The sequence below is a fragment of the Metopolophium dirhodum genome, chromosome 4 (assembly GCF_019925205.1).
Source record: "Metopolophium dirhodum isolate CAU chromosome 4, ASM1992520v1, whole genome shotgun sequence".
NCBI classification, from domain to species: Eukaryota; Metazoa; Arthropoda; class Insecta; order Hemiptera; family Aphididae; genus Metopolophium; species Metopolophium dirhodum.
The window spans coordinates 34,008,037-34,025,843 of record NC_083563.1 but is presented as its reverse complement, the minus strand read 5'-3'; the positions used below and the strand labels follow the sequence as shown (position 1 = coordinate 34,025,843).

At 29.1% G+C, this 17,807-nt stretch overlaps 1 protein-coding gene across 1 annotated transcript in view; it reads left to right on the top strand.

Annotated features, from left to right (window-relative positions):
• The first annotated feature begins 225 nt into the window (after positions 1-225).
• LOC132943091 (collagen alpha-1(V) chain-like) overlaps positions 226-17,807 on the top strand; it is an 81,555-nt gene continuing 63,973 nt past the window's right edge. The window contains exon 1 of the mRNA XM_061011896.1: positions 226-527. Within this exon, the coding sequence (XP_060867879.1) occupies positions 428-527 (100 nt within the window). The 5' untranslated portion in view covers positions 226-427. The remainder of the gene's footprint in view (positions 528-17,807) is intronic.

The following is a 17,807-nucleotide window of genomic DNA, read 5'->3' as shown; positions in this document are numbered from 1 at the left end:
TCGATATTAAATCATAGACTTTTATCATCGGTTAATAATATGGGGTTTTTCGACCGAACGCCATTCTGGAAACCACTGGTCAACCTCGGGTTACCACCGCCGCCGCCGCCACCGCCTCCACCGCCGCCGCCACCGCCGCCACTGATTACAAATCCGTATACGAATTTTCGTATATCATACGATAGCGTAATATTATATTATTATAATATGTTAATATTCCTTTTCAATTTTCGTCCGACGAGCGAACAACCAGTCCGCGCGCGGTCGATCCACGTTCGACACGACACGACGAAGGGACGACGACGGACGCATAAGACGTATTGCCGCCGCCGCCGCCGCCAGTATCACATCGATCCGGTTGTGGTTTTCAGTCCTCCGCAGACGACGACAGCGACGACGAAGACGACGTTTGGCTCTTGACGCCATCATGGCCCGAACGCCCGTCGTGGTTTTCGCACTCATCGCGGCCATCGGTCTGCGGCGAACAGCGGGCGCGGCGGATCGCTGGGCACGAGCCACAACAAACGGTAAATAAACATCCATCTCACCGCCTGCAGGTTACTCGTGAAAATATGATAATAATATGTGATGCGATTTCCTTTTGGATTCTGAATAAAAACAGAGCACCCCGACGTTTAAAGAAAAACATCGTATTGGTTATATGGGTACATTATTATGACGTCGAAACTAAAAGTTTAATTTTCTACGGACAGTTTTAAACGTCTTACACGCCGCATGACGTACCTGGGTCTTGTCTACGTCATATTTAATATTGTACTGCACGTTGCTATGGACTAATATAGTATTTCCTTCGATATCTCGGCGGGACCTTCAACGGTAGATAATTTGAAATTTGGAATATTTGAGTACGTCGATAAAACGTCACCTGGCAGCATCCACTTTTGTTATTAACGATATTTTTGTCATTATGCACATGTATGTGTTCACTGCCACCCCTTGAGCGAAACCCTATATAATTATAACAATACGTATAATTTTGGTATTACATATATATATATTGTACTACGGTTGTGTTATTTATATTTTCTGAAAACGCTTTTTTTTTTTTCGAGGGGAAGTTAAAGGAATGCTGATCGAAAGGGAAATAATGTTAGTTTTTCATTTTCTCATAATAATATACGTACGGTTTCAACGTGCGTTGGTTAAACTACTACACAGACGATTGCGGTAGACGATTTATAGTCAGCAAGCGCGGTTCTGAATAAATGTTAGCTTCATGTCGCATAATATACAATCGTTTTTCGGTTGCGCGTTATTGATTTAACGCTATATTTAAATTTATGATCACAACACATCACGTGTTTGTCGAATTGAACGAGTCCCCTGTCCCAGGTTCGTGTATTTAGCTGCTTTCGTGTATTGTTTGTCGCCTTAAAGATCATCTTGACATTTTCGGTTAGGTTTTGCACTGCATAATGTCATAAATCTTTGTATGATTGTAAATTAATGGTGCTTAATTTTGGTTTCCTGCAGGAATTTCGGTGAAGGATTTATTTTATTATGAACCCCGCGATTTAAATACATAAATTATTCAATAGTTATTGATAGATGTAAAAAAAAAATATTGTTAACAAATATTTTCGTAAGCATGATTAAGATGATGCAAAAAGAAACTGAATTATAAAGTATCTCGGGACCCAAAATTACGTACTTTATGCAACTTAATACATTTAAAATGTTATAAAAAATGATTTATCTAACGATTTTATATAGTTAGAATAATATATGGTTATTACATATTTTTAAGTAAATTATAACTTCTTAGTTATTGGTACGCAATTATAATAACTAATAAAGAATATAATGTGTACACACTTAGATAAAATTCTAAATAGGCATAAAAGAAAGCATATATTTTCAAAATCATATAATAAATTCACACATTTAATATTGTATATTATTATGTTATAACTTATAGTACCTAGTACTGTATAATATGTTTGATATTAATAATTTATAATCTACTATTTTAGTAATCTATTACCTACATCAAAACTCAACTTAACTAAAATAAGTAAAAAATTTATAAAACAGATTGTACTATGTACTACTAGATGTCTAGATAGCACTCATAAATACTGATTCTAATTGTGACTAAACAATATAAAAAATCTCTTCTCATATATTTTACATCGAGTGCCTCACTTATAAATCGAGCAAAATAAAAGTTAATTAAATAATTATTTTATTTTTTTGGTGTGTTATATAAGAAAATACTTTTAACGATGTAATGATAAACTATAAAGTACCTAATGTGTTATTATTATATCATAAAATTCAATATATACATATTTTGTATCGTTGAATTCGGGGAAAAGATGGGGCGTGGGTTACCCTAAAGGCTTAAATACCTCCTTGCACACAACGCTATGTTTCTGGTGTGCGCATTATGGAATATAATACATATTATGATTTTTTTCCTGGCCTTATATAATATATACATTATAAACATAAATTCGAAAACGGTTCATAAAAAACGTCTTAATGCTCACGCTGATTCGCACGAAATATGTTTTTGAATCCAACGAGTTTTATAGAGATATTAACGGTTATATTATGTTTGCTGTGCGCTTTGAAAGTAAATTATATTGAGTCGAAAAACTTTTCCCATATATATATTATTATAACAACAGTTTAACGGGTCGTATTTATTATTACTATTATTATTTGCTGTGCTGTTTTATATGTTATTAGTTATTACTATACAATAATATATATTTCACTGAGAACAGATTTAATTATGCTGGAATAATAAACACTTAGTGTGAACTTAATACGCCAAGAGAAATAACAATGACAATGCGCTATAGTTTTACCCCTAGCATTTGAAAGAAAACTGAAAATCAAAGAAATACGAATAAATAACTTTAATGTAAATAGCAATAATGCGTACAATAGTCAAAAATAATAAGTTGTATTTCTATCTATACACCCTGGATTTCCATTGAGCGTAAACTATTCAGTATTTTGTAGACTTTTAATAAATTGAAACTTTTTATATAATAAAGGATATTATATTATAAATTATAATATTATATATTTATTTTTAACGTCATTGCTCATTTTAGATAAACATTGCATTAAAGTATATTATCCATAGTTGATCGTATCTATTAAATTAATACCTGTATGAATACTACTCATTATATGGGGCTTGTTTTGGCTCGGTGGTTGGCCTCAGTCATTTAAGTGTTCTGAGGTCAAGCATCGGCTGACGTCGCTACTTCCCGGATGTGCGACCACCCGGGTTTTTAGTGACGAATCCTCGCCGAGGGTTACGTATGTGGATACACGTGTTCCTCAACCAACCGTAACCCCCTACAAAAATGCATTGCCATAGTTGCCGAGGCTGAAGATCAATAAAAAAAAAAACAAAAATTAATACATTATACACGCATCGAGTCGAATTATAATTAGCATAATAATAAATAAACGCATTGATATACGATCGAATAAACAAGTATTATTTTTGATGTTATACTAATAAATTTGGCATTTAAGTTTTACGCTGTTACCTGCACTAAAAATAAAACTTATAATGCAGGCGGCATTTTTCTTCGGACAAGTCACGGTGTCCGGAGAACATGTGCCGCCATCCCCCACCCGGGCATAACAGCTAGATACTTATGGGTGTCCAAATTAAAAATTCTGCCAAAACAAACACACACGTGTAAACTAATCTACAGTACTCACCCCTACAGTACCACAGGCTAATGACCTAGTAGTCGAAGCCTCAACCCTAATAAAAAAAAAAAAAACTTATAATATATATTTTACAGTAAATTATTGAAAACAAACGATAATGAAAGCTTAAATTGTTCATAAGATGTAAATATACAACAAGTAAATAACGGTTTTAAAATGTATAAAATATATAAATATTTAATCTGGAATGATTTTGTAAATAATTTTTTTAATTATAAAACATCTTAATAGAACTAAAACAAAAAAAAAATTAAATAAAGTTTTTGCACTATACAATTAAACCAATAGTTTCATGCTTGTCTTTCTTTAATGTCTTTAAAATTTATTTAGAAGGCAAAAGCATTAGTGTAATAAAAATGAATGTGTTTTCAGTGATAAATCTCATTTAATCGACTTTGACTGAAATTCTGTCGTATAGATTAAAATAATATTATATTAAATATTAAGGCGAGCCACGCTGCCCACTTATATAGTTGTAAATTATATGTAGCTACTGGCTATACATAAGCCCGTAGTGGCTTGGCACCTTCATAAACATAATAATACAATATACAAATATATATTATATAGCTGTAAACTATTTATCATTACATTATCCAATTTTCGATAGTTCCAAGTATAATACGTACCTATATATATATATATGTGTATCACTATAACTTATGAGTTATGACTGTCATTAGAGTACCTACTTAGTCTTTTAACAACACATATATTTATCATTCTCATATTATTTTATCACGGTATAATGAGATTTTCTCAATTTTGACAACTTCAAATACTTGCAATTTCCGATAGATTCCATCGACTATACGGAATTTTCGAACTAGATTCTGATGTATATTACAAGAAAAAATCAAATGCATCATTCTAAAACGATTAGTTTCGTCACTTCACTTCTGAAAGAGGAAATTCGAAAAAAGAATAAAATACAGAATAAAATGACATCGCGAACAAACAAAATCGTTTGCGAATTCCGGAAGGAGCTGTGACGGTACAGTATAACGTTATAGAATCCCTTTCTTCTCAGCATGAAGTGGAACGGGATTTAATGTGAGGGATTTCGTAACCACGTCGACCTATGTACGATGACAATACACCGAAATATATATGAGGATTGAGGAATGTACATAATATATTTTCACACATCGTTTAACTAGATTCGGCGACCGGTCTAAAATAAATCTAAAAGCAAAATCGTTTCCCCTTCCGAACGGTCGAACGTCCACTGTATGTCTGTGTCATACGTATTACGGCGCGGCAGGCGTATATACAATTATTACAATCATACAGGTAGACGATACAATCAGGTAAATGATAATCATTTCTGGTGCCTACCCATGCCCCGTCGTCATCTTCGGTAGTTCGCTATAGTTGGGCGTTTCGCTGCACGTGTGGCGCATACGTAATCGAGGCCCCGACAATAATCACCGCTCGGCCAAACCGTTTCTCCGTCATTCTATAGTCGGGTAGCCGGGTAAGACGTAATATCTCATTACCTTTGAGTAGGCCTCGTCGTGCTAAAGCATCATTTCGCCAGTCATTCAGCGTTTCCTGCACGTATACCTACATTAAATAATAATAATAAAATAGGTATACACTAGGTGATCCATCCTCATTGTATCCTTCAGGGAATTGTTGTTTATTAAAATTCTGATTTTTGAAATTTTTAAGTACCTACCAACACTTGAACACCATATATTTTCAAAGACTATTATACTATTTTTTACGCCATTTAAGGAGTGTCTTGTCGTTATGAATTATAATGCTTTCTCAAATACTTTACTGTGTATATTTTATATATTATGAGCTAAAACTATAAACGCCATTGTTTACTAAATCTATTATCTCTCAGTTCATAATGTTTAATAACTCAGAATTTGTATCTTAAAATATCAGAGTTTAAATAAATTAAAGAATAAAATGGTGAGTGAGCAATCAATGAGCATAGTTGGTGATTCGCCCTGTATGTGACGAAACGTCCACACGTATGTTGCATTATCGTCATAACGACTCGATAAATGTCAGTTAAACGCTGGAAAAACGGTTCGTTTCAACGAAAATAATAGCAATAATTGTTTGACTTAAGATCGAGGGTTGGACAGAGCCACAGTACCGCCACCGCGATATCACTTTGTAGTTTAGTTTCTATTGTATTTAATTTTAGGGAGTTTTTTTTTAATCAATGTTTCTCCCTATTTCCCTGCTATTGCTTTGCCCGACGCATAACTCATGACTTCAAGGATGATTTTATTCTGTGATAAAAAAAAAAATAAATATTGATGAAATCATCTGACTAAAAGTTTACGATACGTATGATTCTACATGACGAACTAATATTATATAAATAATCACTAAAAACGTAAGCTAATAAATAGAAATATTTTCAAATGTGATTCAGGTGCTACAAAGTTAGGGAAAACATTATGGTTATATGTGAATATAAAACGTCGCCAACCTCAAGAGAGGATGGAAAATAATCCACATAATTCCTCTACCGCAAAGATGGATGGATGGACTTGGGTGAAGAAGAATTTCATATATTATCCATATTGATATTATAATAGTATACATTTACACGTTTTTTATTTCGTGATTGATTGGTTGATTCGACTGTCAGAATAGTTATGAATATTATATAGAAAACCTGTTGGCTGTTACAGTATTAAAATAGCTTCACCAAAAGTATATAATTATTGTAAATATCGATTTAGTGTGCGTGTGTGTGTATGTGTGTGTGTGTGTGTGTCAAAAACACGTTACGATAATAATTGACAGTTGACCGGTATAAAATTGTTGGACGTAGAAATTGTTTGGAGTGATAACAACGATTATTGGTTTGATAAAATTGGTTAGAAATCATTAAACATTTAGGCAAAAAGATATACCTTAATGCCGATATCGATATAGATAATTATTCGGGTAGTTTTTTTTGTTACAACATAGATTGCTCAGCGTACGAACTCGTCCGGTCAATAAACATTATAATATATTATTATTGTACATATTATATCGTATAGACAGAGTAGCATTGCATGATACCTATTATATTATTTACGTTCTCATACGCCAACGCGTTCACACCCACCAATGACCAATCCATATAGCTACTATTTATTGGTTATATTAGTTATTTTAATATTTTAAGCTCTACACACGTCTCATCATATTTTAAGGAGAAACGAAAAATGTTATTGAGAAAACCTTTAAACGTACATTATAAAACAAATGAGCACAGAAAAATATTTTCAAATAAATATTTATGCGAAATCCTACTATTGGTAGATCGTACATTGTCCCTAAAGTCTGGACGTAGGACATTTTTAAACCGTCATTTAATAGTTCTGATTTATTTGAAATATTAATTACTACACATATATTATATTAAACACAAAATTGAAGAATATTATACGCTTAAAGTTCTTCATTACATTAAAAGTGTATTGGGAATGTGAGGAATACGTATAAAATGTCACAACGTGAGTTTATTTTACTCGGAATTCAATATTTTTATTAGAATTTATTTCACGTTAGTTAATATTTAACAATTTTTATTTCATCAGACTATATGAATACCTTTGAATGATATATATATATATTTTTATATTTAAATTGAAGCAATGAAATGTATTGGTTCTGAAATTATATATATTGCATTATACGCCAACCAAGGAATGTATTTGTCATTATAATTATTATCTTTTTAGCGTGTATGAAAAGTGTACAAAAAGTTTCATTTAGACTTTAAATATTGAAAATCTAGTCTTAATGGGACTGAAAATAGGTGATAGGTGATTAATACAATATTACTCTTAACATAAGGGAAACCAAACAACAATAATTCTCGAGACATTTAAATAAAATGTCACCAAGCGTCATTTATTTAGAGCACCACACATATTATAATAATTATTTGAATACATAAATAAATAATTTATTTTTGTAAGCAATTCTACTTATTTACTTAAAATAAGTTAAATTGCTATTGGAAAATGAAAATGTCAATAATTTTTCAAAAAATTTAACAACATAAACTATTAGGTAATAAGACTTTAAATTTTACGTTTACTGCGTCTGCGTTATCATAAAATATAACTCATTTGTCAGCTCTTAATTTATTCTACTTTCAAACATTTAATTTTACTAATTTGAATTGTAAAACGTGAAAACATTAAGAACGTTTCTAAAAAAATTCTTTGTTAAAATGTACAATATAGCGGTCTAGTTATTTTCGTTGATCTTATGTCATGAAAAATACGCTTTGTAAAATATTCAAAAAGGAAATCAATAAAATTCAAGTACACAAACCACATTTATTTGTCATTTGCTCATTGCATATTTTCTATACACATACCTTATTTCGATGCGTAGGTACAGAGTTTTCCACTAATTTTGTGTGATATGTGATGTAAGAAATCTTTTATAGTATTGTTTATTTTGTTTCAAAGGTCTTGTAAAATCAAGACCTTTGAAATAAATAATGATAAATATATACCAATGATTTTAAACCTGTCTCGTAAGATTTCGGAAATAAAACTACCTACATTCGTGAGTTTTTTTTATTTTTTATCACTTTAAAACTCAAACACAGACGAAAACAAGTAAATACATTTTATGTTTGCTTAGGTAGTTTCAATGAGAAATGATATGTTTCCATAATTCAACAGACTCACTATATTTAACTCGTCTAGAAACTTAGCTCCTTACTAGAAATATTAAATACCAATCGGAATAGAATTGCATATATCATTTATTTAAATTTAAATTATGTTCATAGAAATACAATTTCAACATTAAATACCTTCCAAAATCTCAAATCTAAAAATGTATTTTTATATAATATATTCAGACTACTATCATACTTTGTGAAAAAAACGAAATGCATTTTAGAATATACACTTCAACAAACGTGAGTCACATGTATGATTATTTATAGTAGGAAATATAAATTAAGTACTTGTAAAGTTGTAACACAGTAAGTACTAACACGAACCACTGAACCAGGTTATATTGATTAGTATACAATTATATATTAATCATACTAATCACAAATAAAAGTTTCATCAATGTAAATGTTTCCAAATTCCAATGACCGCTTCAATACAAAATACAAACTTTATTGCAGTGCCCAAATAATAAATATATAGTAAAATCTAAAATGCAAAATGTCCGTGTTTGAGTCATAATATACGTAATACCTACTTATGTATAATTTTAATCATACATTATTATTATTATTTTAAGAACTCACATCATAAAGTGTGACATAATCGCAGGCTATAAAAATATAAACTATATATTTGTATTGAACATCATATTTTTTTAATGAAAATAAATCGAATACAACATTTTAAAATATTGCTATATAGTTTCAATTTTGATCATACCTGTCAGAATTTCATAAAGCATTTTCTGCATTTTCTGCATAATTTTGTTAATATTTTACAAACTATATATTATCCAAACATAGGAATTTAACCTTGTTAATAAGATCATAGATCGGACTTAACTCTACGTGACAGTTAATTTCATTTACCCAATATTCAGTTATCAACAAGGGTTATTAATTTTTGCAAATAGGTTACCATCTTAAAATTACAAAAGTTGTAAGCTGTCCCTATAATAGTATAATCTACATACATATTTCATTAATAAATTCTTTTTTTCACGATTACCTAACTATTTAAATAATACTCTTAAAGTCGACAAAAATTGTAACTCATAACATTATGAATAATCTGTTGAAAGGTGAAAATATTATTAAAAGACTCGAAAAAATCACATTCAAAAATTATAAGTGTTTCTAATGTATGTTCTAGCACTAAAAATTATAATGCAATCATTTTTCAGAATTTGAAGAGAAACAAAAATATTAAATACTATTAAATATCAACTGTTCAATCAATTAAGTTTATTAGAAGCAATCAAATAAGTTTAATAAAAAAAACGTTTGTTTGAATTTTAACGTAAAAAAACTTGAGGAAGTCGCTCTGCTATACAGCAGGATTTGAGTGTACCTCTTCATTGATTATATCACTATAATGGATATCGTCTTAAATTATTTGAAATAAATCGTAGTAAATCATTATTGTATACGATAAAACGATTCCGAGCGATTTAATAAAAATATACGTAATGGCAAGACGTTTCAATTCCTTGCAAATAATATTTTTTGAATTACAACCAACTAACTAAAATGTTAGTTTTTGTCTAACTATCCAATTTCGTAAACATTTTAACTTGAAACGTCTATAAAAAGAAATCGTGCATAATGTATTTTTTGGTTGCTATAAGAAAAATTTATGCAAAATTGAAACGTTGTATTAAATATGTTCGTACGATAGTGTTGTGGCACTGACGCTGCAGTGTGCATGGCTATACAAGCAATTTTTTCACTTATTTTATTACTGTGGTGTGGTTGACGAAGAGCCACATAGGATAAAGTAAAATCTTCCCTTATCCGTTGTGTACGGTTTATCAACCTATACGATAGACCAACGGTCTATCGTGTAAGAACTCGTTGAAAAATTGTCGATATCGTTCTTAGTCTTACTCGTTTACTTGTCAGTTTATATTGTGTATACACAAACAAAATAGATATTATATTATTTATACTAAGTGGTCTAACACGTTTTATATATTCATATTAAACAATATATATATATATGCCTGAAGCTACCGTTCCAGAAAAATTAGTTTATGCACCATTATGTTTACGTGTTTCTAAAAAAACTAAAAATTTAAGATAGTTACAAAGTATCTATTAAACGAAAGAAAAAAACACCTAGGAATACAAATAAAACACGTCATATTAATATGACGATCCTTTATTGTATCGGTGATGTTTCCAGCTCATCGTTAAGTATTCTTTTGTTCTCAGAATTTCCTTATTATATTTGAAAAGTTCATGTTAATTATTAACCAAACTACTTGTTTATAATATATATTGTATAAAATGTTGTTACATTTTAAAGAACTTGGTTTTAAGAAAAACAGACACGAACCAATAAGGTATCTATGTATAGTTTGGCTTTGGTGTCACGTCAAAACATTTCGGTAATAATTTTGTAGTCACAATATATTATATTATTGTTATTATATTGCACGTCACATTTTTATCGCGGTATTAATATACTACATCGATATAATAATAAATCAAATCTCTGAATGTATTTGTACTTACTAGTATTCGTTTAGTAATACGACATGACGTAACAACAACTACAGTGATCGTAAAATATATCCCAAAAAACCGGAAAGTTACTAAAGTTTAAGAGCCGTCCTTACAATGTACGGTTAAGTGTCTGATACGCAACTGGCAGAATTTATTTTGTATACTTAACCGGACCTTGTAAGAATGGCCCCAAGTGTTATATATTTCAAAAGAAACGTGAAACAGAAAATAAAATGATTTGACGGAGTGTGGAATATACAAAACAAAATACCGCAGAAGATTTCATTCAACTGGTGAAGTTGATCTTAAAACTACCAATCCCAACCTATAACCACGTCCCCGACATTGGACAAATAAAACAAAAGAGGTGATGAAAAATTAATAGAAACATACATAGATTCTCATATTGTAAGAACTATAATATCTCATGTATGTTTAAACTTTAAATAAATATTTTTAACTGCAGCAATTTTACTCCTGATCCAAAATCTTTTATCTGGAGATACAGCATGATAGCGTTGACTATCATAGTTAGAGTGATAGTTATTTCATGTTTACAACTATAGCTTATTTAAAGTAGATGGAAATAATATGTGAACATTGGTTAAGAGATGGACAATATTTTAATGTTTGCCTTGAATTGTTAATCAACTTTAAGCAATACAAAGGGTTAATCATTCAAATGTAGACATGTAGTACCAACTGTATATTATATTCCAGCATACTACATTGAAAAAAACATACAAGCATTTGCAACTTTAATTGAATCTGAATTTGTTCATCGTAACTACAATTTATGAGTAATTTAATTACTACGACAATATTGCCGTGACATTTTGAAATAGATCCACTTAGTTCATTAGTTATTACTTATTACTTATTACGACAGTGACATAGTGTGATAAAGTACTATAAACGGTAGGTCGTAGGTATATATAATATAATAATTTACGTATGAAAAGTCGATTCTCAAACGTTGTGGACTTTGCAAAAATAAGGGCACTTAAAAGTTAAAATAGTCTGAATATACACAGATAATATACAGATTAATTTTTTCACAAACGCTTTTATCTGGATGAGCATTCTTTTAATTTGTATATCATAATATTAACAATAGGTATAGTTATAAAGTGTAATAGTCTAATAGTGTAATAATATATCTAAAGTACAAGCTACCAGTTACACTAAAATCATGTATCTATGACTATAGTTACAAGATTTAAGATACTTTTGAAATTTGTAACAGGTTATAAGTCACAGTTACAGTAACTTAATTACTTTTATAATTATTAGCTACTTAATTTGTTATGTAAATTTCTACAATAAATTAATGATACTACTAAATATATTTTGTTTGTACGAAAAGTAAATGAGAAAAATGTATCATATAGGTACGTTAACTATAATTTTGAAGTATTAATACATTGGTAAAATTATATTTTTTTTAAATAACCCTTTGCTAAAAATGTTAGATTCTGAACGGTGTGATGGATGTATTGATTTTACAATAATGTGTTTTCTTTATTTTTTTTTTTATTTTTTTTTGTGTACGTGTACACGATAAGTATCGAAATAATGCTTCGATTTCCAACTTCAGTATCTTTTCCGATGGTAAAGTGAATCTAGTTGGTGCATTAGGGAGGTTAAAATTTCCAATAGTTTTCAAATGCGTCGGGTGAAACAAAAAAAAAAAAAATAATAAGGAAAAACGGGACTCTTACGCAAAAACGGTTATCGACAAAATGGATTTTGGTTTATGGCATAACTCTTAAAATATTTACTGTATACATGACATTTTCACTAAATGTTGTATTAGCATAAATATAGGTATAATAGAAATATTGTGAATCTTTTTAAGCTATTTTTAGGCATAAGAAAATTTCGAGTTTTATTATTTTTTTTTAAATTGTTGTCGATTAATATTTTATGTGTAGTCAAAAAACTTGAAAATGTAATATAGTGTTCTTCATAAGTTGTTGTTGTTGGAGAAATTAAAAAAAGTACGGCGTAAATCCACAGTAATTTTTTATTAGCGTCTGAAGTTATTATGTTGACAAAATTCATTAAAATAACGAAAATTAGCAAATGATTTCGAGTTAGAAATTCATAAAAAAATTTCTGTTTATATCAAGCTTTGAAAATTAAAGACAATAGTCACTTTAAGTTTTGATAAATTTATTTCGTTATTTAATTTATTTAATCTATTTTAACTATTTATTATAATCTAATAAATACTCATACATTTCGATTTAATCACATAACCTGTCAAAATGTACCTATCTTAAAATCTTATCAGCCTATCATAAAAAAAGAGACCTCAGTCTAAGGTTACGTTGACTATGTAAAAGTATCACAAACCACAGACATAAAGACCAATTTGTCCAAATTGGGGCTAGACTGTTTAGATTAGATTTAATCGTGAAATGTGCAAATACTTTCTCGAAAAATATATTTCCCGACACTTGCTTCGTCGGTCTTAATTCCCTTCATAAATCTTTGAACATTTATTTTAATTGCTGTTCAGAAAAGTACTTACCTACCATAATATCTTGACGTCATTCGGATGGACCATAAACCTTGCTTTGATTAATTCAACTATTTGCAGTAAAATTAAATTCTAAACCACCAAATGTAAATTCTCAAGTCAAAACAATATACAAATAAAAACTTTTTAAATGATTGTATAAATAATATAATATCACATCAATGTTACACGACATCTATTATATTTTGATGTGTTTCAAACATTTTAACTATACAACACGGTATTATGATGATAAAAGAAAAAAATCCATACATACATTTTGTAATTTTGAATCGTATTAGTTTAATGTCTGAATTATAAAATAATTTAGTATTCGGTTTCGTCAAAAAATAATAAACCAGATTATTATATTAGAGTATTTTTCATTAGGTATCCGAGTCCAGTGGCGATTTTTCGGCGGAAAATCCCCACACATTCCGCTATTTAGAATTTCTTTTTAATACATAAATATTAATAAATAATAATTTATTGCTATTATTAACTGCAGTTAATTCTACAAAAGTTTTAAAAATATTAGTGTTAAAACGTAATTACGCTTGGAAAGTCTTAAAAAATAAAAACAATTTTTTTACATATCATATTTATACTAAATTTTCCCTCCCCTTGAAGTTTTGTCAAAACTACTACTATGTTCAATTTTTGGTTATATTTTTACTTAAAGCCTAAGTTATTTAATCAATCGTTTTACTTTCTACAGATTTAACTAATTGTAAGTAGTTTTTTCCATGTGATTCCGTTGAATCGTTAATCAAGCAAGGGCATATCTAATGGACTGGAAAAAGCATTAAGTTATGTTTTTTTATTTATTACTTTAGAACATTTAATACTTAACCAATTGAAATATAAAAACTTGTAAAATACTATAGGTACCTAATGCACTTAAATAAGTTGCATGGTGATTTTTTTTTCTCAAAATCAAATTTAGTCTAAGTGATACGAAGAAATAATAATTTGGTACTAATGTACCTATAACCTATGTGTTAATCTTCACACAAGAAAAATAATCATTCAACTGACTACCTTTATCACTGTTTAAGTGTTAGGAAAAACATTTCAATTTATATTCGAACATCATATTAAATGCAGTTTTTTATTTGTAAAATGTTATCAAAGTAAATCATCATAATATTGTGTTTGATAACATTGTTATTTTGAAAGTATTTTGGGAATATCATCGAAGTTTGGTTCGGTGAAAATGACAATCAATACCATTTTATATATTGTTAGGAATAATAATATAATCATTGTTGGCGATAAAATAGTTACTTATCTATGATCGATGAATGGTTGGGAAGATTATCTAATAAACAATCGATTGTATAGGTGGTAATTTTCAAACATATGAAAATCATTTCTTCCGAAGAACAGGCCTTTTTTAGTCTCATTTTTCAGCTATTTTTAAGCAAACCATTACTGTATTAATATCAAAAAAACTATATATAGTTTTCATACTGGAGATTTTTTAAAATTGAATCTAGTTTTAGATTCTGAGCGGAGTGAGGGATCTAGTGGTTATACAATGATGTTTATTTATTTTTATTTTTTTATATCCTGTATACAAAATTTCTACCAGAAGAAGTGCTTTGATTTCAACATATAGTATCTTATCTTTTAGCAAATTGGATCAAGATGGTACTTTGAGGAGGTCATTTTTCGATTTTCTCAATAGTTATTTAATGCCACAGGAAGAACGACCGACAAATTACGAAAAACCGCTAAAAATGGGATTTTAATTTCCAACGCTTTGTTTATCACCATAGAAACGAATAAAAATAAAAATAAAATAACGATTTTAGTTATTTTATTGTAATTTATAATATTAAATCAACATGTATAGGCTATAATAAAATATAATAACAATATAAAATAACCACACCAATGAACCGTCCCCGCTCAGAATCGTTACGTATACAAATTTAATTCAAATTTAATACATTCCATTATACAGACACCCAAGTGTAATCTTCTGTACAGTAGAGCGACATCCACTTACCCGCTTTTTTTTTTATAAATATGAAGTCAAAACACAAAATACGGAAAAGGCCTTAAATCGATAATTTAATTTAGGTACTTGAAAATTAACGATCCAACAAACGACAACATGAATAACTTGGTGATTGAACAACATTTTCATTACTATAATGTTGTTAAGTAAAACATAAGTTCATTGATGTTTTCAGTTTTGTGTAATTTTTGATATAAAATTCGGTTTTATTATTTTTTTTTACAAACAATATAAAAATTGTTCCGTATAGTGTACAATTGTTATTAATTGTAAATATGTTCTTAAGTGATTAATACGCACAAGAACGTTTCAATAGTTTCGTCCTATATTAATTATTTGTATATGATTTTAATTTGTATTAATAATATAATAATACAACTTTTTGAAAAATTATTATCGTGCGTCCAACTAACAATGAAGAGCATAAGTTAATGAAAAAAGTAACTTGAGTTAGTTAAGTTATTTTATTTAAAATTATTCAATACAGCGTGATTGAAATAAAACTAATTCATTATTCTTAACTATAATATAAAATATTTGACCATGATTAAAATGATTTCAACATATCGTATTATTTTTTTATTTAACTATTTAGTTAAGTTAAAAGTAAAAAATAAATAATTTCTTACCTTGGATAACCGTGACATACAGTTGTTTTTTTTCTGTTTTGTTGAAAACATCACTATCAAAAGAATAGTGTAAAATGCATTATTTCTTCATCCGTTTGGGCAAGCACGTCGTATATAGAGTTTCGGTCATATTAATAAGCGTGTATCAAATACCCGAGCTGAATAAATATAGTAATAGATTAGGCACACGTGCGCCAGGCTGTTTACATAATACACTGTACCAAAAGTAATATGAAATCGCCCGTGCAAGATGGACGATGGTCTTCATCTTGGAGGGTCCGATAAAAAAAAAAAGCCATTTCAAAAGACGGAAATCCAGGTTATGAAGTTTATTAAGGACTCAGTTTACGGATTTTATAAAGATATATTAAATCGTTTTTAAAATTTGGTCGTCCGATATTTCAAGTATACAATCGCACACCCATTTTTCCATAAATGTCTATATTACACATATTTTTAAAACAACGGAAAAGCAGTTTTGGCACCGTGCCACTTTTAGGAACATAAATTTACAAAAGGTAAATAAACCGTCATATACTTAAAAAAAATAAAGAAGAGTTATTAACAGACAAATTTTGTTTTAATTGTTGATATCTATAGTAATGCCATATTGATATAAATTTGAAAATAGTTGTATTTAACATAATCTAATTTATCTAATTAATCAATGAGACAAAAAAGCATGTTCAAAACTATTGTTTATACATTTTTAATTATGTTGATTCATACAGGTTTTTTTACACAGTATAATACACTTGCTAATACACAAATTTAATATTTATAATTTTTTTTACATTTAATTGTAACTTAAACTATACTTGTTGATTATTCGAATGTACGATGTGAATTTTGGATAGTCTCCTGTCTTTGATATTTGGTGATTGATTTGACTTTGTATTTTCTTCACTATCTCTATCCTTCGCATCTATACGTTTTCCAGATTGGATGCTGTCGACAGTGCAATCCCATATCTGGACAACAGTTTGTATAATCCATTAGTCATTACACCTTGCGCCTAACTCGTGCTGGCACTGCAGTGTTACAGAAATCAAAGATAAACAGAAGAGTACGGAAATTGTAAATTTCATATTTAAACACTTTTACGAGTATTTATATATGATAAAATACAAAATAAATGATACTGAAAGACTGAGGATAAGAAACTCCTCTTGAAATACAATATGTTTGGTTTAGGTTAACGCGTACTGTAATTTCTACTCATATATTATAATATATATTAAATTTAAATTAATCGCTTCTTGGTTGGAATGAAACTTAAAAAATTGTGTGTAGTATGAAATTTAAGAGTGTGTTACTCTAACTAAACCTTTCTAATAATATTATATACAATTTTATATCTTCACATTTTTTTTATATTTTAATGGTTTTTTGCCAAACCGCGTTTTAATTATTATCTATTACACAGAGTATCACAAGACACACAGTAAACAATATTTTGTGTTGTTACGTCTTATACTCTTATTGTAGTTATTATTATTCATTGTTATTGAGAGTAGCTATTTTTATAACTATCAGCATAGTAGTGAACGGTGGTATACAGTATAGGTACTGTTTATCTAGAAGTAATTTAGATTTTACCGATTTGGGAGTATGATGTGCAGTACGAAAATTTGGATATTTTAGGGACTGTTATTCAATTATAGTACCTGTAATTGGTCACCGCTAACAACAGGACCAATAGAAACCGGCAACCGGTATCCAAAATGT